This window comes from Lacerta agilis, chromosome 6 (assembly GCF_009819535.1).
Source record: "Lacerta agilis isolate rLacAgi1 chromosome 6, rLacAgi1.pri, whole genome shotgun sequence".
Lineage (NCBI taxonomy): Eukaryota > Metazoa > Chordata > Lepidosauria > Squamata > Lacertidae > Lacerta > Lacerta agilis.
In genome coordinates this window covers 28,120,533-28,145,636 of record NC_046317.1, presented here as the reverse complement: position 1 = coordinate 28,145,636, position 25,104 = coordinate 28,120,533, and the positions used below count along the sequence as shown (strand labels likewise).

The 25,104-nt window shown below is 40.6% G+C and overlaps 1 protein-coding gene and 1 long non-coding RNA gene across 28 annotated transcripts in view; one reads left to right on the top strand and one right to left on the bottom strand.

Moving 5' to 3' along the window:
- Window positions 1–25,104, top strand: part of ADGRL2 (adhesion G protein-coupled receptor L2) — a 207,058-nt gene that overhangs the window by 143,099 nt on the left and 38,855 nt on the right. For 15 of the 27 annotated variants that reach the window (XM_033151720.1, XM_033151718.1, XM_033151715.1 and 12 more), the window contains exons 5-10: window positions 5,630–5,644; window positions 6,809–7,609; window positions 19,495–19,791; window positions 20,327–20,430; window positions 21,886–22,071; window positions 22,778–22,816. In XM_033151720.1, the coding sequence (XP_033007611.1) occupies window positions 5,630–5,644; window positions 6,809–7,609; window positions 19,495–19,791; window positions 20,327–20,430; window positions 21,886–22,071; window positions 22,778–22,816 (1,442 nt within the window). The remainder of the gene's footprint in view (window positions 1–5,629; window positions 5,645–6,808; window positions 7,610–19,494; window positions 19,792–20,326; window positions 20,431–21,885; window positions 22,072–22,777; window positions 22,817–25,104) is intronic. The other 12 variants (XM_033151742.1, XM_033151719.1, XM_033151727.1 and 9 more) reach the window with 3 other exon arrangements.
- On the bottom strand, window positions 14,098–23,209 carry LOC117048208. The gene is made up of 4 exons (XR_004426815.1): window positions 22,811–23,209; window positions 18,728–18,843; window positions 15,213–15,340; window positions 14,098–14,336 (listed from the first exon to the last, which is right to left on the bottom strand). It is a non-coding gene; the product is annotated as an uncharacterized LOC117048208 (long non-coding RNA).

Genomic DNA, 25,104 nt, shown 5'->3' with positions numbered 1-25,104 from the left:
GTTAAGAAAATGGAAGGAAAATTCCAAGATTGGAAGAAAAGTGAATGAGGCAGAGTGCCAAAGCTTGCTCCTTGTAGAAAATTCGTGCTCTCCATGTTACATTTAGTGTACAACATATAAACAGTATAAACAAACATCAGTATAAAAACCTCAACTATAATAACAGTGTCAATGAATACAGGGTATAGGGTCTAGAGTTAATGGTCAGGAAAAGCAAAAACAGTATGTCTTCAAGGAGCATGTGAAGTATATAACACAGAGAAGGACTTTCAGAAAAGAAGGTGCAATGGCAGAAAATGCCTGTTTATGGGCCACTGCCATAATTTTCTGTATACCTGTATGTTTCTAATAGTAACCTAAGGAAGTAGCCTCAAAACAACCTAAGATATATATATATATATATATATATATATATATATATATATATATATATATGCATGCTTGTCACACTTACAATAGTGTTGCCTGTGAAAAGCATCTAAGTGTGAAGCAGGCACATGCATTCCTAGATAGTCAATATACCTGCTGTAAGAAGCCAATTGGAGAAATTGCTTTTTGCCATCACGCTTTACATGTTACCGTCACGTATTAACAGGACAGAACAATGCATCTGTCTCAGAGAGTTCATCCACCTGATAAAACTGTGGTGACTTTTCAAGTACTTCCATTGTCACAGTGCTCAATTCCTGTCATCACATAAAAAATTCAAAACTGCAATTTGGATTATGGAGTAACAACATGCCCTACTCGAGACTCGTTCAGGCAAATGTTGAGTATGGTAGCTGGCCATTCCAGTGTTCACACACATTTCCATTATTTTTTGGATGTGGCATTCCTTCCTAAAATGATTGAAACAAATATCAACAAAACTTGTTCTGCAATCTCATTGCAAATCCCATCTATTCACTGGAACCTGGAATGGTGCTGTAATTGGATTCTTTGTAAATGATTAGAGCTATGTATCATACAGGATACGAAACCCTTGCATCATTTGTTGTCTTCTTGCTTTTTTATGGACTGCATTTAGATATGTATTACTGTTGTGAGGATTCTTCTCAATTGATTAAATGTCTTGGGTTCTAATAGCTCTCTATTTGTTTTGTTTTTTCAAAAATCCAGTCTACTGCCAATGGTTCCTGCTCCCCCCAAAACCTTTTCAACAAGAAAGCTGCTGTAGATGAATTGCTACTAAAATGAGAATTCTAAATCAAGCTAAAAATGCATTGCTTTTTCCTTGAATAAGAGTGTTATTGATTAAATTACAGAGGAATTGAGAGAACCCCCACTTGACATTTCTCTCAATTATACTGCACAATATATGTTGATACTTCAAATAACCCAAGTCAGTCCTTTTAGGATTAATAAACACATCAGAAGCACCACTTCCTACATCTGTGCATAATATTTTATTTTAAGCCTTGCTTGGACCCAGGAATTCAGTGGAAAATATTCATGTGTTTCATTCATTAGCTGCACTGATTGAACTTGCAGTTTTTGTTTACTTTAGCAAATCCATCTGTCCCTGAAAATGCACAGTTGTACAACTATGCACTCACAGCAGACATATCACTAATAATTATGTTGTCTGTTCTTTATGCCACTGTTTTACTATTATTCATCCTAAGCAGGTGCAATCTTCCTCTTATTGGTGGATTATGATGTGATACAATGCAACATGATTGTTTCATGTACCAGTCATGTCTTTGGTACGAAAATGTTTTGTGGATAATGCCATTGTTAAAAAGTATATTTTTTATAAAATATTGCATACATTAGCTTGCAATTGAGACATGCTACATAAAGAATGGCATGGCCAGCATTTTCTCCAAGGTGTATGCTTTTCCTCCTTAGAAAAATAATAATAATGCACTTTTTATAGCTAGGCGTTATTGGACAAAAGCTAGCTTATACATTCTCATCCCAATGCCGAGTCCTTCATTTACTCTGATAAATGTGCAAGCTTTCCAATTCATTTCAATGGGAGAAAGCTGCTACATGCATGCAATCCTATGTGCACAGAAATCAGCTCCGTTTGTTGTAATGCCTTGGCCAGAACAGATTGCTGTACTGGGATATCTATCTACAAGTATTTAATATATTCCTGCCTTGGAATTGAGTAAGTTGCATTAGCTAAACAACCCCCCGCTCCACACATGTTTTTCTTTTATTGGGATAACAGGGCAAAGATTTGATAGATATAATGAATATTTGGTAAGATTTGCTTTGTTAACTAGGCTTCTGATTTGAGATTATTGTATGCTGAAGAATTTCTGAGTGGGCTAAGTTTCTGGTGCTCACTTTTCTTCTTTTAATTGCTTACTGTGCTTTGTTTCTTCCTTCTAGAGGTTTGTGCTTATTTCTCTTAAGCAGATGTTTCACTTCAAGATTGAAAAGTCATTGCATTTATCAAGATTAATATCCAGCAGTACAAAAACACCCCCCCCCCCAAAAAAAGATAATGCAAACGAGCCACCTTCCCTTATAGGAAATATAATATCCATATAACACTTTTTTTTTTACTACATTATGAAGCCTCAGGAGAAATTCCATAGTTAAGGCAACCTGGTTTTTCAGCACATCTCTGTTCTAAAGCCTGAAACCTCTGTTTTACACAGGTTCAAGTTGTTTTGTATGGCTTATGAATAAAGTATCTATTTGAAAAGTTTATCCACTGCTTAAATTTCAGACAGTTTTTTTTTTAAAAAAAGATACGTCACGACTTTTATTTATTTATTTATTCATGGTGAATTGTGGTGGCTGTTCTCCTTCCCCTCTCCATCCCCACTCCCCTTCAAAGAGGTCTTTTCTTTTTCTTATTCCTTTCCCATTGCTTTTGGTGCTTTAGTTAATGTCAAACATTTCAAGAATATTTGCAGGGGTCCGCCCTTTTGCTGGTTTGATGAAAATTCATTTGGTATTTCTAAAGCTACGAGATCTCAAAAGTTTCCATTTCGATCAGTGGAAAGGGAAATAATGAGTTTTATAGCGCATGCCATATAATGCTTGCCAACCCTCATTGTCTAAAAGTGACATACACAGCAAACCAGAAGCCATGCTGTTTCAGGATAGAGAGGTGGATGGGGATGGGGTGGGGAGAGAGACGGATGGACGGACGGATGGATGAGAAAGCTTCCCATCCAATACTGTCTCCCTTCAATCAGGATGCAATGGAGACTTAGTTCTTAAGTATCCCCATTCCATTTGTGGAAGGAACTGTAGTCCATCAGATGTTCCCAGCACATCAGAGGTGGGACAATACTTTTTTACCCATGTGCCCTTGCTCCTGCAGCCCCTTGCGCCACGCCTCATTCTGCAGTGCTGCAGATTTTCAACGGGCAACAGTGGTGCAGGTTAAAGGGGAAATCAGTTTGGGATAATCCTGTGAATGGAACTCAACCTTGGGACTCTCCCATTAGCAGAAGCTTAGTTGGCGGCTATAAAACTGCTTATTTCCCGCTCCTCCAATCAGCTCTCCTGTTCTACCAGGGAGAAGGGAGAAATCCTTCCCTTGTATGAAAGGGGAAAGCAACGTATTTTCTCTTGTGGTGTGAGCTGGCTACATAACTCTGAGCACAAGAGGATATATTTCCACTCTCTGCCAGGTTGAGTCTTCTCATCCTACATGAAGAGGGGGAACCTCTTCTCTGAAGGTGTGGAACCAGCTATTTGACTCAGGAGAGGGAGGGGGAAAAGCACTTTCTCATTTAGCTAGGGAAATCGCATACCATAACCTCCCTGAAGGTTGCTTCCTTTAATTTGGCAACAGCCATTTCAAAAAGAGGCAGCCTGCAGATTCTGGAAAAGTGATCTTGCCTCCCGCATGGTAAAGTGGAGGAGGATCAGCCTGCTCGTGGAAGTTTATGTGAGCAGGGGAGAAATCAGTAGTGCCATAGAAACAAGTATTAGAAGGTGTCACAGCTCAGTGGTGGAGCAGATCTGAAAGGGTGAATCTGTGTCTGTGAGGGAAGGTGATGGTTGTGTTTGAACCTCCTTCCAGCTTCAGTGTTCCTTACCTGCAAAACGAAAATGTCTTGCAGGATGTCTTCTAAATGCTTGTCTGCTCTGCATGCACTCTGTTCTTCTTTGTGCTTGAGACACAGTTCGATGTTGACCTGCTGAGGTCTCATGTAATGTGTGAATGGGCTTGCATATGGCAAGGGACCTTCTGCTGCTGCACTTCTTAAACCAAGCAGGAAAGCACAGGAAACTGAGCCTCTGTACAGATGTCCATTGTGCAAAATTTCACACATACACACAAAAATCATCTAATTTAGTTGCTTTCTTTACTTTCCTTTTTAAAAGGAACCTCTAAAAACAAGAAATGGTTGGTTTAACAGAAGAGTAAAAGCTGACAAATAACTCTTTGTCTGCAAAAGCATGGAAAATGTGTAAGAGTTTTGCTTTAATTTCTCCACCATGTAAGCAAAATGAGAGGTAATCGTACAGCCTACAATATTGGTCTGTATTGAATTCACACCCCTGCTCAAAGGCTTTGCGTCCAATGGGAGCTGCCCACTAAAGGAGGAAGAGTGTAGTGATTTTTGACAATTTCTCCCTCTAGCAGCAGCCCTGAAAATATTTTTGGGATGATCCCCTAGAACAGGGGGATGCAGAGGCAAAATCAACAAAACTCACCCCTTCTTGGTTAGCAAGTACCATAAGACAAGGAAGACTGATTTGATTCCACCCAATTGGGATTGCTTACAGGTTCTGCAGCAAGGCTGAAAGATGAAGGGCGTGTACAGAGAGCAAAAACTAGGGGCAGTCTTGTAAGGATTTGGGCACTGAACTATAGATAGCTCAGTTGGTAGAGAATGAGACCCTTAATCTCAGGGTCATCGGTTCAAGCCCAACATTGGGCAAAACTATTCCAACTCTACGCTTCCATGATAATGTTCAAACTTTGCTGGTTTTACATTTGGTTCAATATGAGCAGAACGCTAAATCTTTCAAGAGCAAATATTTTATGAGCACTACCTCCCACATCTGTGTTGCCGCCAATTTGCAGAGGAAGAGGGAGAATTAAGCCCGAATGTTAAGGTGAACTGTGTGTGCAGTTTGTAAGCAATTTATGAGATTGTACATCTTTACTACTTACATGGTGAGAAAGTTAACGTATCAACCTTAACTTGTGATTTCTATGGGTGACTTGTTGAAGCCTTCACTCTTCTTAAACCAAACGGGTTTTTTATTTAAAAAATTATATATAGTGACATACATAATACATCTATATGTGCATATTATATTAATAGGTTTTTTTAAAGATAAAGTTGACAGGATTTTGCTTGGGGCTTTGCAAAGGGAAGGATAGGTATATCATGCATTAGTCAAATCTTTCATTATTTATTCAGGTTGACTAAGTGAAACTACATATGAACATTTTCTGTATTGCCTCTTTAACCTACTAAAATGATTGATCCATGTTCACTTATGTAACTTTAGAATCTTTCTCCTGCTAGGTTTTCCTGTTGTCTGTTTCTCTCTATCCAATGTAGTGCACTTCTTATTCTCCCTGTGTTTAACATCTTGTGAACTAATTTAATCTTCGCCTAATAGTCAATTTGTGTTAATCTTCTTCTTTTTTCCCTTGCACTTTTTTTTTTCATTTTACTTCCGATGCTTGAAATAGAAGTGGAGCAAAAAGGTAAATAACGTATATAGTCCAAAACCCCACCCCCAGCTCCTTGTTATGTGCCTTATGGATGTTAACCTCCTCCACCCCTTCCCTTCCCCACAACACTGGTAACTATGGTGGTCAGCAGGATCTCATAAGCGCCCCTCATAAAGAAGTTGACTTTGCAGTAAACTGGCTGGGCTGCTGAACTGACTCGGCTACTTAAAGCAGGTGGCGGGATTTAGTGTCTGATGTACCTGCTCCGGGACAGAAGCTCCCTTTTGCTTTCTTTCTTCCTCCCTTTATTTCTCTTTCCCTGTCTTTCTCTCACCCTTAACTAAATCTTGTTAATGAACCCTCATCTTGCTTGGCTTCCAGAACCCACTCCATAGCATGCCATAATTACAGGGGTCCCTGGTCTGTTTCATCCATCGCTTTGGTTGTCCTTTATTTTTTGTTGCTCCTAATAAAGATCTGTGTATATATTTTACACACAACACACACGGGTTACACACACACACACACACACACACACACACACAAACCCCAAAACTAAAAGTGCATATATATATAACATCAGTTACCGAACGCCTCCGTTTTGGAACGTTCCAGCTCCTGAGTGTCCGACGCGGCTTCCAATCTGCAAAAAGCCTAGCTGTCGGCCAATCAGAAGCCGTGCCATGGAATTTGAATGTTTCGGAAGTCAAACATCCCTCCGCAATGGATTGTGTTCGACTTCCAAGGTTCCACCGTATATAGATATAGATATAATATCAAGGCACTGTTATTTTCAACCTCACAGTTTATTAAAGTTTCTACAAGTTTTATGAGTTTAAATCCATTGAAGTGTTGTACTCCAGTTGAAAGGTCTGGAGAATAAATCCTGTCTTCATTATAAATGCAAGCGTAGTTATCTGCTTCCAGATGCATAGATGCGCCATAGGACCTTGGGTGATACTAGCGAAAACACTTCACATACTGGTTACTATGGTAACTTTAAGAAGCATGGATGACAAAGGGTAATACATGCATTAATTACATATGAGCTGCAAAGTATTGTTGCCAGTTAATTGGATCTTTTCTTCTTTATTGTCACTTGTGATTTTTTTTACCTTGACTTTAATTGGTAGCATGCACATTTTATTTTATTTTAAAAAAATAAATCTTGTCTTGCTTCTTCTCTGCAACTGCTAGTTTTTGTTTGCCCTGGGACATTGAAAGCCGTTGTGGATTCCCCAAATTTATATGAAGCGGAACAAAAGGCAGGAGCCTGGTGCAAGGACCCTCTTCAGGCTGCGGATAAAATATACTTCATGCCGTGGACTCCATACCGTACTGATACTTTGATAGAATATGCTTCTTTAGAGGACTTCCAAAATGGACGCCAGCAGACGACATACAAGCTTCCAAACCGAGTGGATGGTACTGGATTTGTGGTATATGACGGTGCTGTCTTTTTTAACAAGGAAAGAACTAGGAACATTGTAAAGTTCGATTTGAGGACTAGAATTAAGAGTGGAGAGGCAATTATAAATTATGCCAACTACCACGACACTTCCCCTTACAGGTGGGGAGGGAAGACTGACATTGATTTGGCAGTTGACGAAAATGGCTTGTGGGTCATTTACGCCACGGAACAAAACAATGGGATGATAGTTATCAGCCAACTGAATCCGTACACCTTGCGTTTCGAGGCAACGTGGGAAACTACGTATGACAAACGGGCAGCATCCAACGCCTTTATGATATGCGGGGTTCTCTACGTTGTGCGGTCCGTATACCAAGACAATGAAAGTGAAACTGGCAAGAACTCAATTGATTACATTTACAACACTCGGTTATTCAGGGGAGAATATGTAGATATCCCTTTCCCCAACATGTACCATTACATTGCTGCTGTGGATTACAATCCAAGAGACAATCAACTGTATGTGTGGAACAACAACTTCATCCTACGATATTCTCTAGAGTTTGGTCCCCCTGACCCCGCTCAAGGTAAGCATTCTTTATCATCTCTATTTCTTTAAATACTAGGTTATTTTAATACGAGTGCTCGCTAACAAAACTAGCCTTCAGTGTATTTTGGCAATTAAAGTACCTGTTTTGTAATGAAATGAAACACAAAAATGGATTTAAAATTGTACCTGTGCCATCTTGTTCCATAGCAACACACCCAATGGTAAGTTTCAGCTCCACATTACTAGGTTCAAGACAATCTATCCATTTGGAATAAGCATTTGTGTTTATATCCAATTTTAGGCCTGAGTACAATATATTTTAAAACTAGTTTGTGTCAGTGGCTGGGAAAGATGTGGTTTGAAGAATCTGGTGCAGTTAGGTATAGCAGTTCTCAGCGTGGATGCTGCAAAGGTTTGCATTTTCCCAAGTCTGCAGTTTGAGTCTGAAAAGAGGATTAGCCTTGTATCTTTGTAACATCCCATAATTTTCCATTCGTGGAGCAAATGCAAGTCAGTGTATTCAATTTGAGAATAGCTATGGCTACCTAAAAGACTGCGTTGTTATGTAATCTGTCAACGAGTAGTCATTTGGGAACTTGTATCACTGAGAATATGTCTCCAGTATGCACAACCGCGGGTGCACATACAAATATTAAATGCAGAGGATGTAGCTTTTGAAGACTGTTTTGGCAGTGGAATTAGGAAAAGATACACACACACACACACACACACACACACACCCTTGTAAGCTCACTAAAAACAATTTGCATTCCCGGAATGTTATTTTTGTTGTAGTCTCCAACAAGGCTGCTTTTAGTTACCTATTTTTTCACATGTTATTACTGGATATCTCTCTTCAGCTGTTACAAACTTTTATTACTTTCATTGCGGGAGACTGAAGGCTGACCGCACGGTAGGAATACAGAAATATTCTATGTAGAAATGTTATATAGGAATGCAAAAAGTACTGTATGTGATAATACCATATGCTCTATGTGTTTGGAATGTAGAAGCACTATGTAAATGTGCTATGTGGCCACATAGCAAACATGTCACAGAACCATATAATCATACGGTAGGAATGCAGACGTGCTGTATAAATGCCAGAAGCTGATTCTTACTAACATTAATATGATTTAAATGCATGTTTGAAGCATTTAATTCATATTAATGTTAGTAATAACATACCTAATGAATTCCATTGGTGTGTAGTCCTGTGGCTGTTGGAAGGATGTTCTGTGGGCCATGGGAAATCTCAGTTATCATTCCTCAGTTGGAGACAGAACTCCCAATGCTGTAGACAGAAATCTGATGTCAGATTTCCTGCCCCCAACTGAAGGTTCTAGCACCATGGCCCAAACATCAGATATGCTAAAAAAGAGGTGGGCCAGAGACATGCCAAGAGAGAACTAAGAAACAGCTGCTACCTGAAGGATCCCAGACCATTCTGGTCCCTTGATGCACTCCAAAACTAGGAAGAAATTTAGACACACTTTCTAACAGTGTCTAAATCTTTCTCATTTCTGCCCCATTGTTTCAGTGGGAACAGGAAAGCATTGACATTTTTTTAAAAATAAATAAATAAATAAAACAAAGGAAACGGAGAGAGGAATGCAATACCATTCATACACTCCCTGATGACTCAAATCATGTAGTGTTTGGGATATGGTGGTTGAACCACCTTTAGTTTTTTGCTCCTTCCCCACATTAGGAATGCATCATTAGAAATTCTTGTTAAAAAAAAGTTTAAGGCTATGAGAACATTCATGCATTTTTTTAAACTGATGGGGAAATGGCTCCATTTTTGTCATATTTTAATAGTTAGCTTGTTGATGTGTATATCCAGTGCCATTGCAAAGTTAAAGCATTTTAATACTTTAATATGTGGTTTTGAGATTACGGCGAGGATTTTTCTAATTCATTTTAGATGAATTAATTGGATTTAAATGGTACGGATTGTGAGGATGTGAGCTTTAGAGTTCATCTCAAATTTTGCCCTCCATCTTCCATGAGCAAAACTGAACTGTCAGTCATTAAGGAAAAGAAAATCAACTAAAACACTTCTGCGATCATCATTTATGTGGTCAAGAGTTTATACAGGCTGCTTAGAGCGATGGGATATTTGAAAATGAGGGCATGAAGGTAGTATTTCTGGGCCTTTCTGCTTTGGGAAAAGGAAGTTGCCCTAACATGAAGTGCTTAATGATGTCATGGGGTCAGTGCCTCTGCAGCAGAAGTCATGGCCTCTTCTGCTGGAATGCCTAATTTGGGGCCATTACGGAAAAACTCGGCAATCTTTGCCACTTCACTTGTGATGGGAGCAGTAATGATATGTTGACCTACTCAATGAGCCCTCTGTCTTTCATCTCTCTGCCTTGTCAGCGCCTGACCGCATCATAGCTTCCTACCCCAAAAATGGTTCAAACACTGTAGACTGTCTCGCCTTTTGAGTGAAACAAGTCCTTTGTCACATCCATCTGACTTGCCCTCCTGAGCTTAGATGTTATTTTCACTCCCAAGGCCGAATGTCATTCTTGACCCCAAACATGTGCGTTTTCCTGAGATAGAACAAGAGGTGTTCCTTGTGTTCACCATATTTCAGCGGCTGTGACGTTGCCATAATTTCCCCTCACCTTAGCCCTTATGGGTTCTAAAAGATGAGACGAGCCTTCATAGATACCCAAATTTCCCTGCTGCAGAAGTTCTACTTTCCACAAGTTGAAAGGCAACATGAATGATAACAGCAGATGAGGCTAACACTTCGTCCCCAGTAGTCTCCCTCCTGTGTTTATTGAACACTTAAATGTCATGTCTGAAGAGGCTCCTTGAATTTTCCATTCCTGCAAGTGCTGAAACTGTACAGTACTATAACATGGTCCCCTCCCAGCATGCAATATCCCTAGTTTTCATGGAAAATAAAATGCTGTTTCCAAACCAGTCCTTTTCGGGGCTAAGGTATTTCTGTTAGGTATGGCACAATGGCATGCTTCTGCACTGCATCATTTTGAGGATCTTATTGTCTTTGATTTTACAGCAGGTGACTGTGGGATTGGTTTGTTCTCTCTTGCATTTTGCTTCAGCTTGTTTTGTGATGACAAGGAGACAATGTGGCCACAGTCTAGCAAGGTCCTCTGTGTGTATTTACTGCGCCCACACACACCAGACGCGGTTTTATTTGCTGGGTTTTCAGCACACCTTTTCAACACGTGCCAATGTGTTAGATACATGAGACGATCCAGTTGCAAACCTCAGTAGCATTCTTTCCCAGCTTCCCTCTTCCCCTTAAATCAACCTATATTTATATAGCTGGTGAATAAACTATCACCAGGATAGTTGGCAGTGAACTCCAGACCCACACTGAGTAAAGCTCGCTTACCCCGCCTCCCACTTTCCTAATTTTGACAAATCAAGTTTGGGGGCAGATGGAGAGGCGATGATTTTACAAGAGGAACAAACGTTCGATCTCCCTTGCATCTAAATAACTAGTTAAATAGTTCTTTGGATCTCATCCTGTACATTTCTCAAATATGACTGAAAGTTTTTCTTCTGAATTTACTGATAGGTGCTGACCTACTTGCCAACGTTTTCAGATTTGAGAAAAGTATACTTGTAGTGTATTCCTATCCAAAGCTTCTCAGAGCTAAGTTCCACTCAGTTCAATTAGAGCTTCTTCCCTTGAAATGTGTATTAAGGTTTGCTTCCAAGGTCCTTATCCTATCACCACCTAATTTTTTGTCTGTTTTGTTCTACTGATTTGCAACTGATCTCCTGCTAAATTTATTGTCACTGAATTATTTATTCCATAAAATTTATGTACCACCTGATTGTAGAAAAAACAACCACCAGTAAAGCAGCTTACAAAAAGATAAAATTATCACTAAAAAATTATAACCATAATTTAAAACATGCACAAAGGTAAAACCACAATAGAATAGACTAAAACAAATCAAGACTCACACAAAGTTTTTAAACATCTGGTAGCATTGCCTATTGATATCAGGCAGCTGCTTTCACCAAATTCTTTTTGGTTCCTGCCTCATATCGATAGGTGGGGGTTCCAGCGTATCTGCTCTGCCACACTAAACTATCAAGTTCTTATTGATATAATATAATAATAATCTTTATTATTTGTACCCTGCCCATCTGGCTGGATTTCCCCAGCCACTCTGGGCGGCTTCCAACAAAAATCAAATACAAAAATATCACACATTAAAAGCTTCCCTAAACAGGGCTGCCTTCAGATGTCCTCTAAATGTCTGGTAGTTGTCTATCTCTTTGACATCTGAAGGGAGGGAGTTCCACAGGGCGGGCGCCACTACCAAGAAGGCCCTCTGCCTGGTTCCCTGTAGCTTTGCTTCTCGCAGTGAGGGAACCGCCAGAAGGCCCTCGGCGCTGGATCTCAGTGTCCGGGCTGAATGATGGGGGTGGAGATATGGTATGGGTATTAAGTAGCACCTGTAAAAGTGCCAGTGGGCACACATGGGGTAAGGCAAATTCAAAAGTGATGAAAGGATTTCCAGCCTGTGTCTTCCATAATTATCCATTTAAGTGTGATCTGGCACTTCCAGAAAGTGCAGCCAGAACGGTGGTGGGAAGCTGAATGGGTTGGCTCATCAGCTGCAATATTCTTGAGACATATCTATAAGGGCTACTCTATAAATATCTATAAATGCTGTCCCTTCTTAAAACAGGAATGCTGTTGCGTGTAAGTACTCCGTGCCAACACTCCTCATACCAGAATGCAGATGGGAACATTATAATCCAAACAGAGTTAATCTGTCTCTCTTCTAATCTACAGCGCAGGCTGGACGCAGCTATGACATTTGGTGTGCTAGACACCATTGCAAAACTACAGCTGCTTGCCACTGGGGGCAGGGCAGGGGCTTGCGGGGAGAATAATGCTTCCTGGGAGCATGTCTACAGTGAGTGTGGGCCCATTTCCAATTTATAAAATTGTTAGATACGTTAAAATAAAGAAGTCCTGGATTCTCATCTCCTTCCGAGAGCATTTCCCACCTGCAAGCCTTTCTCCTTTTCTACAATTCCAAGTCTGCTTGGATGGTTCTGGTGCCACCTTTAGGGAAAGAAGCGTAGACTTCGCCACTCAGGTTTTGAATGGTGAATAAAAACGGTACTGAACTGGTGCCGCTTATCATTCCAAGCAAATACGGAGAGCTTTTAGGAAACAATTTTACAAAAAGGCCACACACACACCCCAAATTACTAAAAAGAAAAAAAAGATGCAGATCGTTTTTCAGACAAAGCAGATGTGTCTCAGTATTGATTTTAATAGCCACATGGGTGGCACTGGAACAGCTGCATCTAGAGTAGTGGATGAAATTATGCGCTCTTGTGATTCTAACCTCATAACTGGACTTCAGAAAGGAGCCACCGTGATCCCTTTTAGTGATGTTAAGCTGCAGGGCACAAGTGCAGCTTAAAATGAGATAGAAGCTGTCAAAAGTAAGAGGATCTGTGAGAGTATTAATTGCACTATTGTTGGTACAGATTTCTGTCGTGAGGAATGTCTTAATTAAGCACACGGTGTCACTGAACGTCTAAGATCTTAGTAATAAGGAAAAGCTTCCTAGATTCTTCTCACAACACCCCAAGGTCTGAATCAGTAGTGGCTTCTTGACACTTTTTTTTTTTTTTTGCAAGTGCTTGTGACACATTTGACAAACGTTAATTGAGAAAGCATCAAAAGCCTGGCTGCGTTATAATCAGAATAAAACCACCAAGGTTTCACACGATGTCAGGAGAGAGCTTGCAGAGAAGATAGGCGGGTCTGGAAAGGTTTTTCCCCAGCAGCTAGGCTAAAAAAGCAGCTCAGCAGATTCGTGCACAGGCAGCACTCACTCAGACTAGGGGGAAGAAAAAACTCCATGAGGCTCAAGATGTTTTTGGTTTGAGGTAGAAAATAACCAGAAAAGCATGATTTGCACTCAGCTAGAAAGAGGGCAAAACAAAATATAAAATCAAAAAATTAAAAAAATCTTTCCAGTAGCACCTTAGAGACCAACTAAGTTTGTTCTTGGTATGAGCTTTCGTGTTCATGCACACTTCTTCAGATAGAAAGAGGGAACAGCTATGAACTATCACGGTAAAATACCTGGGTTTGTATTAATTATTACTATCTAGAGCAGAGGTTCTTTGACTGCTTCCCACAACCTCTGCTCAAGATGCTCCACAGAAAGATTGTGGAACAGAGAAGAGTACTTGGCTCTGCATTTGATTTAGGGTCCCGTCCCGTCCCGTCCCCCCGATGATGGAAGTCAAAATTGTTTTGACCAGGGACTGCTGGATTTAATGAACAATCTAACGAGGACCTGGTTCCAGGCCCTTGATTTTCATAATATCACACTGTTTTTGATTATCATGCCAAATAAAAATATGTGCCTCCTTTGATTTCATCCAAAAGTTAAATATGCAAGTTTTCTGAATTAGTGCCACCCTACTGCTTTACATACAATGGGCTGGACTTAGACTAAGGCCTAGGTCCTATTGAAACTGTGATAAGTTAGTCTTAAGTTATTTTCAGTGGGGTTGAAGTACAGCTACAATCTCAACTCCACTTACCCAGGAGTAAGCACCATTGCATTCACTAGGACTTAATTCTGAGTGGACATGGCCAGGATTGCACTGTTGCTATAGATCCATCCCATAGTTCCAACTGGTCACATTTTGTCAGCTGTGCCTGCATGGTTTTCATTGGATGAGTTTTGTTGGTTTGTTTTTGTTTTCTATTGGTTATAGTTTGACACCTGTTTGGAAAGGGAAGTGATGCTAGCTTCCATGCAGTGATGTAAATAGAAATTTGTAGCTATTAAGGAATGAAAAACAAAATTGTATTCATGTTTATGCAAGCCTGACCTCCCACTGGTTGCACCGCCGCAATGTAAGCGGACAAATAACAGACTCCACATACATCCACTTTGCTCACAAAAACAGGAATATCCATTATATTAGAAAGGAAAGACAATGGTTATTAAAATGCTAGTTGTGTATGTACTTTGATTTATAGGAAAACGGCAGCAGTGGCAAAAAAAAGGTTAAGTAGTCTGCCAAGACCCCAAGCAATTTTTAAGTGACCCAGGAAAAAAAGTTTGAGAACCATTCTAGAATATACATAAAATATACGAAACTAATGAGTTCCACATACATACAACACATGCAATCATAAATTCTTACGGATGTTTTAGGCTCTTATGCTGGCATCCTAAAAATAAAAATAAAAATAAATCCACACTGAAAGATTTGTGCTTCAGTTTTCTGTGAAATATGTTTCCCTCAAAAAGTATATGGATATGATGGGATGATTAGAGCTTTTGACCACTGTAGGAGTGCAAGAAGATTTATGTTAGGCTTTATTTTGTCAGAACCCTTGTCCATACTCTGAAAGAACTGGAAACTCCATCTCTTTTAAAAGAAAGAAACATTCTTTTCAAGTTCCTTGAAAAGACAGCCTGGTGCCTCTCTCCTTGTTTGCATTTTGTGGTTAAATTCAATTTACATTCAAGAATATATGTTTTTGATAAGTTCTAGCCTAAAGACAGAAGAGGTTTAAAACGCTTTTTAAAAAAAGAAAGAAAGAAAGCATAAGCCTTTAGGAAATAAGTGTCAAAGGGAAAAATTTAAACCTGAAAAGTGTCAGATCCAGTTGTTTCCAGAAGGCCTGACATGGAAAGGAGTGAATACCTGTCACAGTTTGTAAATTCCTCCAGGCAGGGACCTGTCTCTTCTTTGTTTGTAGAAGTGGCAGGCACACCTGTGGAGATGATGGAATAAAAAACCCTAAGTAATGAATTGTGTTGCTCCACTAGCCAATGTTGCTTTGAATTTCGCTGTAGCCAGCGGCACTCTAATACCCCAATGAACAGGCGGGCTTGCCAACTCTACCTTTTTTTGGAAGGAGATTACCCTGCCACTTTTGAATTTTGAATGTACCCTTTGATGGTTAGCTCCCCTCCCCTTTTCATTTTGTTTTTTTTTCTCTGTAGTTTTCCTGGAAACCGTTATTTACAATTATGACAAGCTTTTCAAGAGCGGAGATGGATCAAATCAGAGACCTGTCCCTGCAAATTATGATAAGCAGAGCTTAATTTCACATGGGGAAACCCAGGTTTCTGCCTCCCAATCCTGCAAACTTAAATTTATATATATTATTCAAGGGAGAGAGTCCTAGAAGTGCCTGCTTTCCAGCTGTTTCAGATGCTTACACATGAGAGCAGCATGGCACACTCCCAAATAATGGCCTAAATTCCCATGTCTACCTGGAACTTCAAGAACTGTACTGAGGGATTGTGCTTTAAGTACTTGGTGGTCCTGGTATCATGTTATGGTTGCCTTTAGACAGTCTGGCGAAAATGTTTTAACAAGGATATAGCCTTCACATTCATCCTTACTGTTCATCCCCAGTATTTGGAGAAGTGCACTCTGTACATATCTGCATGATTCTCCCCCTAGATCAGTGTTTCCCAAACTTGCATCTCCGTTGATAGACTACAACTCCCATCACCCCTGGCTAACAGGACCAGTGGTGAGAGATGATGGGAACTGTAGTCCAAAAGCAGCTGGAGACCAAAGTTTGGGGAACCCTGTCCTAGATTATAGCATCTGACAGGAGTGGCTTCACCAACTAAGGGAGCAGTCTCAGCTGCCTCAAGAATGGAGTTTAACTGGATTCCAACAACTCTCAGGCAGCAGCAAATATCCTCTTCTTGAGCAAGCTGTTCAAGTGAGTAGATGCCCAGGCTATCTTGGATAAAACTGATTGTCTGGATCCATTTCCATGCCCAGTTTTGGCACAAAAACTGCCCTGGTCACACTGGTGCGTAGCATGCACTTATAGATGCTGGTAATCAATCCTTCTGGATCTCTCAATAGCTTTGTGTACTATTGACCATGGTAATCTTCTAGACTGCCTGGACTACAGTGTTTTGGTGGCTCCTTCCCTGGAAGGGCCAATTCCAGAGGGTGGTACAGAGAGGAACCAGTCTTCAAAGCTTTGGCATTCATACTACAGAATGCTGCTGGGTTCTATTTCCTCCCTTTTTAAAAAAACAAAACAAAAAAAAAACACGTTCTTGAAATTGTTGAATGAAGTCATTTGGAGCTGAGTGCAACCAGAAGCTGTTTATGTCTACTTCTATCTTACTTTTACACCAGGAATTGCTATGTTAGGGCTTGAGATCAGTAGTGGACTAGGGAAGAGCTCAATTCTGACAAGGTGTCCTCTTCAGGAAAGTGGTGTTCAACTTGTTCTGAACCAAACTGTGTTATTCCAAAAGGGGCAGGTTTATTTATAGTTCAGGGTATGTATGTAAGTTCATAAATCCATCCCTGTCAGCTGAGACCCAGGCGGTATCAACATAGGCTGGTACACCCATTGTGAAATCCATGGACAAAGATAGCTTAGCCACCACAGTTACGAAGGCCCTATGCTTGACTATTCCAACAAATGTATGTGGGGCTGCAAGAAAACCTAGACTAAAATACAAAGTCTAGGGTGCTCATTTGTAACTGTCATTGGGAACACATTATGCCATTATTTATAGAGTTCCACTGCAACCAGATCATTTCCAACTCCAACAGAAAGCATGGGCACTTACAAAACGTCTGCAGCTTGGTACTGGGATAACTGATCGAATGATTCTTTTATGTCAACCAGCTTATGCAGTAAGGTAATATTCAATAGCTGATTTCCAGATCTTTTGCCCATCAAAAGTAAAGTGGCTGGTGAGCACAAAGGGAACCTTCTCTAGGAGTGTGTGTGTGTGTGTGTGTTTATGAAGCCTTGGTTCAGTGGAAGAGCACATGCTTTTATATGCAAAAGGTCTTGGATCCCAGGACTGGAAAAGACTGCTGTCTGAAACCCAGCAGGCTGCCAAAGAATGCAGGCATAACTACATTGGACAATGATCTGAATCCATAAGGCAGCTTCCTATGTTACACTTGCAGCCTAGTCTGATATCCTTTGGGATTTTTAGCATCTGAGGGATTTGAAAACAATGACTTTTTTCCTGTTTTATTGATGGTTGGCATTTTCTAACATTTATTGCTTTGTTGTTATTATTTTGCTGGTTTTATTCCATAAACCACAATGTAGATTATATACTAAAGGGTGGTACATACATTTATTAAATAAAGAAAATAAATACGATGCAACAGATTAATACACCCGACTCTCTTGGAACAGCAAAACACGGTCACTCCTGCCATGTTAAAATCAGTAGTATGATTGAGTGAGCTCATACACAAGACCACTTGCCACACACACACAGAGGCTATTTCCCCCATTCAGTCCATTTAAAGTGTAGTTGATGATTCTATACCTTATTATTGTATATAGAAAGTCTAGTTGCGATAATTATTAGTCCTGAGTGGAACAGTGTAATCTTCTGCATATACAAGGTTATTTACTCTTGGGAATCTTATGTACAATGGGAATGTTTTGTATGTGGAAAAAAAACCCTATGTATTTTAATTTGAATGTTGTCAGCTTGATAGAACTACCAATTACAGAACCCAAACCAGAAGTTTCTTGTTCAAATCCAGTTTTCTTGACATCGATGATTAAGCTGTCTGTGTACTTGCCATTGGCTTGAATTAGTTCTTTCTTCACACCTGCTCTATCAAAATAGGGAAAGGGGAATGTTTAAAGGCTGAGATGTTGAAACACTAAAACAACACATGCATGCAAGGCTTTTTTTCTGTTTGGGTCTAATCAGGCATGCTGGAAATCTCTCAAGCAAAAATGACTGCCGGGTGGGAAGATGTTACAGTAATTATCTTGCTTTAAGTTGCAGAGTGGATGACATGAAGTTAGGGTGGTTTTTTTGTGTGTAAACGGCCTGGTTATTTACAACCTACTTTTTCGTTTTGGAATTTGTTCATTTGTTGCTTGTTTGTTTTGCTTTTCAAATACAGAACTTAGTTTTATAGTGTAGAGTCTGCCATGGTTTCTTTGTTTAAAAGTATTCGTACACATTTTATCATACACAAATAAATCAATATTGATGCCTCTAGGGCACGCTTCCTCAAACTCGGCCCTCCAAATGTTTTGAGACTATAATTCCCATCATCCCTGACCACTGGTCCTGCTAGCTATGTGCTGCCAGCAGTATACTGAGATTGCATTCCTGTTCATACTTACTCTATATTGAACTCAGTGAGACTTCTTAGTATAAATGCTTAGGATCCTTGGAGTTCCAGCCATGGAAGAGCTCCTTCCATTTGCAGAGGGAATGGGTATCCAAGAAATGGTTCCTGCTGGATGAAGAAGGCAGACAGGTCATTTTCACTTATTAATAACACAGGAACACTAGTAGAGCCCTGCTAGATCAGGCTATCCAACATCCTGTTCTGACAGTGACCAGTCAGATACCTATGGGAAACCCACAAGCAGAACTTGAGTGCAATAGTGTTCTCCCCACTTTGCAATTTTCAGCAACTGCGATTCCAAGGTTTACCGCCTCTAGCAGTGGAAGTAGAACATAGCCATCGTGATTCCTTTCCACTCATTTCCCACGTTGTTCCAGAGAGTCCTCCTGAGAAGCATTTAGCAGGGGCAATGGGGGCTGCAGGGGTAAGGTGGAATTGGTGAAAAAGTCACATTGTATCTGTCAAATTATTCTAAATTGTGTATTCCACTATCTTGCCAGAAATGGCTCTTTTGGTAGTTAGGGGGCATATCTAGGTAGTATGAAAATGATGATGATGATGTTACTACTGCTACTACCATAGTTGATGCTGCTCACAAACAATTTTTATCATCCAGTCATTTCCCCAGAAAACCTGGTGATTCATTCTCTTTCTCTCACACATTGAATCTATGACACTTTAATTTTATAAGGGAAATATTTACAGGTGTAAATGTTTTCACAACCACTTCTCTGTGTAACACTGCTTTTCTCTCCCCAGTGCCTACCACAGCCGAGACCATAACTCCTTCCACAGAGCTGTACAAGACAACTGTGTCAACTACAAGCACCACACCACAGAAAATTCCAATTAGCACAACATTACCTGGGGGGAAGGGGGATGAAAGCAAAGGCCCCAAGCCACCGCCAGCAGTATCAACGACCAAAATTCCCCCTGTTACAAGCTTTTTCCCTTTGCCAGAGAGGTTCTGTGAACTTGAGGTGAAAAGGGATATAACGTGGCCTCAGACTCCAAGAGGAAACATGGTGGAACGCCCCTGTCCCAAAGGAACTCGTGGTAAGACCTTAAAACTGGATTTTCAGCTTAAATAAACATTTCGGTGTCTATATCTTGAACCCCCTTTTCCTTAGTCTCGGACTATCTTTCTTATGATCTTGGCTGCTTGGAAGGAAATGGCACCTTCAGGTTTTAAGCTGTAGAGGGCATTGGAGCCTAGGTACAGAATTACATTCCAGCCCCTTCTCAAGGATTCCAGATCATAGGTCTTTGTAACAGACAGGACTTCAGCCACACTTGCTTTCTGCTGTATTTCTCATTATGCTAGAGCTTTTTCTTTTTCTTTTTCTCTGTTTATTCAGTATAAAGTCTGATATTTTGTCCTGGCTTTGTTAGCACTGCTTTTAATTGGCATCATTGCCTTTTGTTACCTCATTTTCCTACAGGCTTCCTTAGTCTCTTTTAAAGTGACTTCAGTACTGAAGCCCTAATCCAGTATTTCCTAGGTGCTTACGAAACATTTAAAAAAATACGTACACGTGCACATACAACTTGAACACTCTTACCTTCATTTCATTTTTCTCATCTTTTATAGGAACAGCTTCATACCTCTGCATGGTTTCCACTGGAAAATGGAACCCGAATGGTCCTGATCTTAGCAACTGTACTTCACACTGGGTAAACCAGCTGGCTCAGAAGGTGGGTTGGAAAATGTTTTTGATGTTGTACCATGCCCATGATTGCCAGCACAGATGCTTATGACCAACAGTGGGAATACATTGCATGAGACTAAATTAAGTGCCCAGGCATTCCAGGGCTTTAATAGGGATGCCCTGAGATTGCCCACTTCAAGGGTTGGGGCAAACACACTTGCGGTTTCACCTTGCAAACTGCTGCTTCCGGCATACTCTGCCTCAAGGCAAACAATGTTGGTTTCAGCCAGGTGGAAGTTAAAGCAGAGGATGTGGCAGTTGTAGGGCTCTCCTAGCTTTCAGCAGAGCATCTTCTCCTTCCAAGAGCTACGGTTCCCACATCCTTCACAGGAAATGGCATTGCACATCATATTTTCACCAAGGAAAAGGCTGTTTCCTCTGCTTTGATCTTTGCCTAGCTAGAGCTAGGGGATTTTTCAGCAAAGGGACACAAGCCTGGAGACATTAACGGAACAGCCATTCATTGAGCACCTGCTCTGTATTTTTATTTTCTGTAATAAAGGGTGGTCTATAAGTAAAATGAGGGCAGTTTTTAAAACACTGTGTTACTAGCAGGAAATCCCTATGAGAGTTAATTTGCATAAGAGAGGGACAGGATGGAGTTTCTGTCCTTAGCTATCAGCTCTTGTATCCCATTCTCCTTTCCTAAATTATTTGAGCTGTACTGTACTGACACCGCTCTTCGTTCTGCCTGCAACATTGACATCAGCATCCGTACACTGCTGGGGTGAAAAGCAAATAAAGATATCCTATGTTACACCCCACCCCCACCTCCCAAAAAGAATCTGTGTTTCAGATGGACTGCCCTGTGCTGAAACCCAGCTCTTGGAGATTGCGGGTGGGAGGAAACATCACAAACTGCCTCATTTCCCACAGCTTCTTCCAAAGAAGCACAAAGGGGAAAAAATCCCAAATGCCTGCAGAGAGTGGTTGGTTTTGCTCCCTGCAAATGCAGAGTTCTCCATGCAGCACTTTATCATCGCACCACAGGATGAATGGTGGCTATTCACTCCTGGAGAAGAAAGCAAAGACACTTGGGGAAAGGGGGCTCATTCCTTAGCCCTGCAGATCCTGGCGATTAAGAATCAAGCCTCCTACTATTTCCGTAGCCCCATTCGGCATAGAATTTGTTGGTCACACTGAAAATGTGATGGAGCGTTGAGAGAGTAGAATGGAATGTTTGGAATTGACTAGATAGATAGATAGATAGAGATAGATCACCATCAACACATAAAGTACTTTACTAAATCTAAGCAGTGTTGCATATGATCTCTCATTTTTTTGTGGGAGTAGGGCAGTTTTTTTTAAGGGCAAAACAACTTTGAAAGATTAAAAACAAGATGTAACAAAAAACAACCCACTTTTCTAGTTAGAAATAAAGTATTCTAAGAATTAAGTGGCAGTGAGGGCATCATTAAAATAATTTAAAATGTCATTTCAGATCAGAAGTGGAGAAAATGCTGCTAGCCTCGCCAATGAACTGGCTAAACATACCAAAGGACAAATCTATGCTGGTGATGTGAGTTCTTCAGTCAGACTGATGGAACAGCTGGTGGATATTCTTGATGCTCAGCTGCAAGATCTGAAGCCTAACGAGAAGGACTCTGCTGGACGGAGTTATAACAAGGTAGATACCAACCTGAATAGCCTTCTCTGGTGTGCATTAGAACAACCTGGCCTTGGGGCTTTGTTTCTTTTCTCTTGCAAAACATCTGCCTGTATTTTGTACCAGTCCTTTGAAGTAGGGCACATTTAGGGCTTTGAGGGGGGAAACCCAACAAATTCATGGAAACATGTGGATTCTGATGCTGTGTCAGAGTCCCCAAAGGCTGGTGGTACACGAGAACAGAATGTGACCATTCCCATGTGGGCAGAAGGAATTGAATGGATAATGTCAATTATACTTTAGCAGCAGCCTGAAACAGAACAATAAGGCATCAAGAAGAATTAGACCTGTTGTGTCCTTTGATCCTTTATAACTCTCAACTGGGATGGACGGACGGACTGTGGCAGGGAAAAATGAATACCCCCCCCTTTTTTTGCTGTAGCCTTCTTACTAATGCGATTTGGGATCTTAGAAGTATTTGACATACCAAACCATGAACTAACCTTAGTGCATTGGAATGGCCTTGTGCTTCATTCACTCCCTTAAAAACCCGCAGATTCATCTGGAAGTGATACTTGAACACACTTTAAGATGGTTAATTTTATCAGCAGATCTTATTTCTCCGGTTAGCATATAAGCGTTTGAACAATAATTAAGTAGTACTATTCCTATTACCCTTTTTTTAAATGTCTAACCTCTGATGTGTGTTTTTTGTCTTATTACCAAGCTCCAAAAGCGAGAGAAGACATGCAGGTCTTACCTTAAGGTATCTCTCCTGTGCTGTCACCTTGCTTCGTCCCTGCTTCAGTCACCTGCTGCCACGCTTTTACCCTCCTGCTGCATGTCCCTATGTATTTCAGTCTTTGATAATTGTGCGCTGTAGCTTCCCCACAGCAATTGTACCAAAAAAAGTGTTGGCTTTGCACAGGTATAATACCTCCAGAATAAGCCAATCGTAAACAAGAAATCTATAATCGATACTTCCTTTCCTCCTCCTTTTATCAAAAAAGCACAAAGAGCAGTCATGGAGCTTTTAACTGAATTGGAAATAAGAACAGCTTTGCTTCCTCGTGGTATTGTGCCTGTGGAAGGAAAACAAAACTGACAATGGGCACAAATTGTTTGACATGGGAACACAGGAAGTTGCCTTATACTGAGTCAGACTATGGACCCACATAGCTCAGTATTGCCTACACTGGCTGGTAGCCGCTCTCCAGGGTTTCAGACTGGGGACATTCCCAAACCTGCCCGGAAATGCCGAGGACTAAAGTTGGGACTTAACTGCATGCAATGCAGATGGCTCTACCACAGAGCTACAGCCCTGCCCCTTGAACCTGGGTTTTGTGTTTGCAGATCTGTGTATCAAAGACTGTGTAGCCATATCTAGTGGAATCCACTAATCACTGCTGCCTCGTGACTTCCATTGGTTCAGTGGAGTTTGTGTGGCAAGAGTGTCTTATGGATTACATCCCATGCTTGTGCATGACAAAAAACGAAACAAACCCCCAACACATACACATGTTAAACTACCCTACATTTTATTTTATTTTTTTGTGCACTCTTGAATTCAGCAAGTTCTATTTTGTGTGTGTGACACCAGTGGAGCGGGGGGTGGGGTGGGGTAGGGGTGGAGTTAACAAAGGCCAGCTTTTGATCATTCGAGCTACAAATACAGTGCAAACTTTCCTCATATTCTCCTGGAAGCATATCCTGTTTCCCATATACCAGGAGAGGCATAAAGATGCTAAGGAACTTGGAATGTCTTGCAGGTCTTATTATGTGTATTCTGTTCTGGTTAATATCAGTTTCTCAACTGTGGTGGGATGTTGGATGAAAAACAAAATCCTGCTGCTGGTTTGTTTTGAAACATGCATTCCATATGTTTTTTGTAGTTTTTTCCTTTTGTAATGTTACCAATTGGTATTAAAAAAAAATAGCAATTTTTTTATTTTAAAAACAAACAAACCTGAAGCAGCGCAGCACAGAATAAAGGCAATAATAAAAAGGCTCCTAAGAGATGTAACGTTTTCCAACTGCTTAAGAACAACTGTGCAACTGAGAGCGGACCAGTTTATTGTTCAGTCCTTTTCTTTAACCCCTTTCTCTGGAGTTACAAATCGTCCCACTCCGCCAAAGAACTAGCCGTGATGAAAGCTATTACATCTGCAGAAATGCCAACTATGGTTGGAGCTTACCAGAACTTAATGCAGAATTAAACCATGGTTTCACATCCAGGGTTAACAGGCATCCCAGTTAGTCCTAGATGCAGAAACAATATTTAACTATGGGGTATGCATCTTACCAAAGGCCGGAAGAAGGTCCTGCACAATCCCTTGGCTGGCTGTTGATTGCTTAACCATGGAACACGTTACACCTGCTCTCAGCCCAGATGACATTTTGTCCTCTGTTTTACATTCAGCTGCTGATAAAACTTTGGGGAGACTGAAAAGTGTTCTGTTGCATCAAGCAGTTCTCTTTTAAAGCTGTGAGTGGGACGCAAAGCAAAGTCTGCCGAATTGGGTTGATTTCTTTTTTCACAGCTGCATTTGCAGTTCACCTTTGAGGATAAATGTCATTGGGTAAAATGTAATAACTGTGTGTGTGCGCTTGCTACCGAAAATGTTTTGTCACTGTGATGGCAAGAATCTAGGGTTACGAGTGAGGCGTTACTATCCCAATGATTTATTTGAATGAGGAGGTTGAGCACACACACATAAATTTTCTCCACTGAAATAATAATAATAATAATAATAATAATAATAATAATAATAATAATAATAATAATAATAATAAATTATTTGTACCCCGCCCATCTGGCTGGGACTCCCTAGCCTCTCTGGGCGACTTCCACCAAACATTAAAATACATTTAAAATATCACAGTTTAAAAACTTGCCTAAAAAGGGCTGCCTTCAAGTATTTTCTGAATGTCAGGTAGTTGTTTATTCCCTTGACCTCTGATGGGAGGGCGTTCCACAGGGCGGGCGCCACTACCGAGAAGGCCCTCTGCCTGGTTCCCTGTAGTTTTGCTTCTCGCAGTGAGGGAGCCAACAGA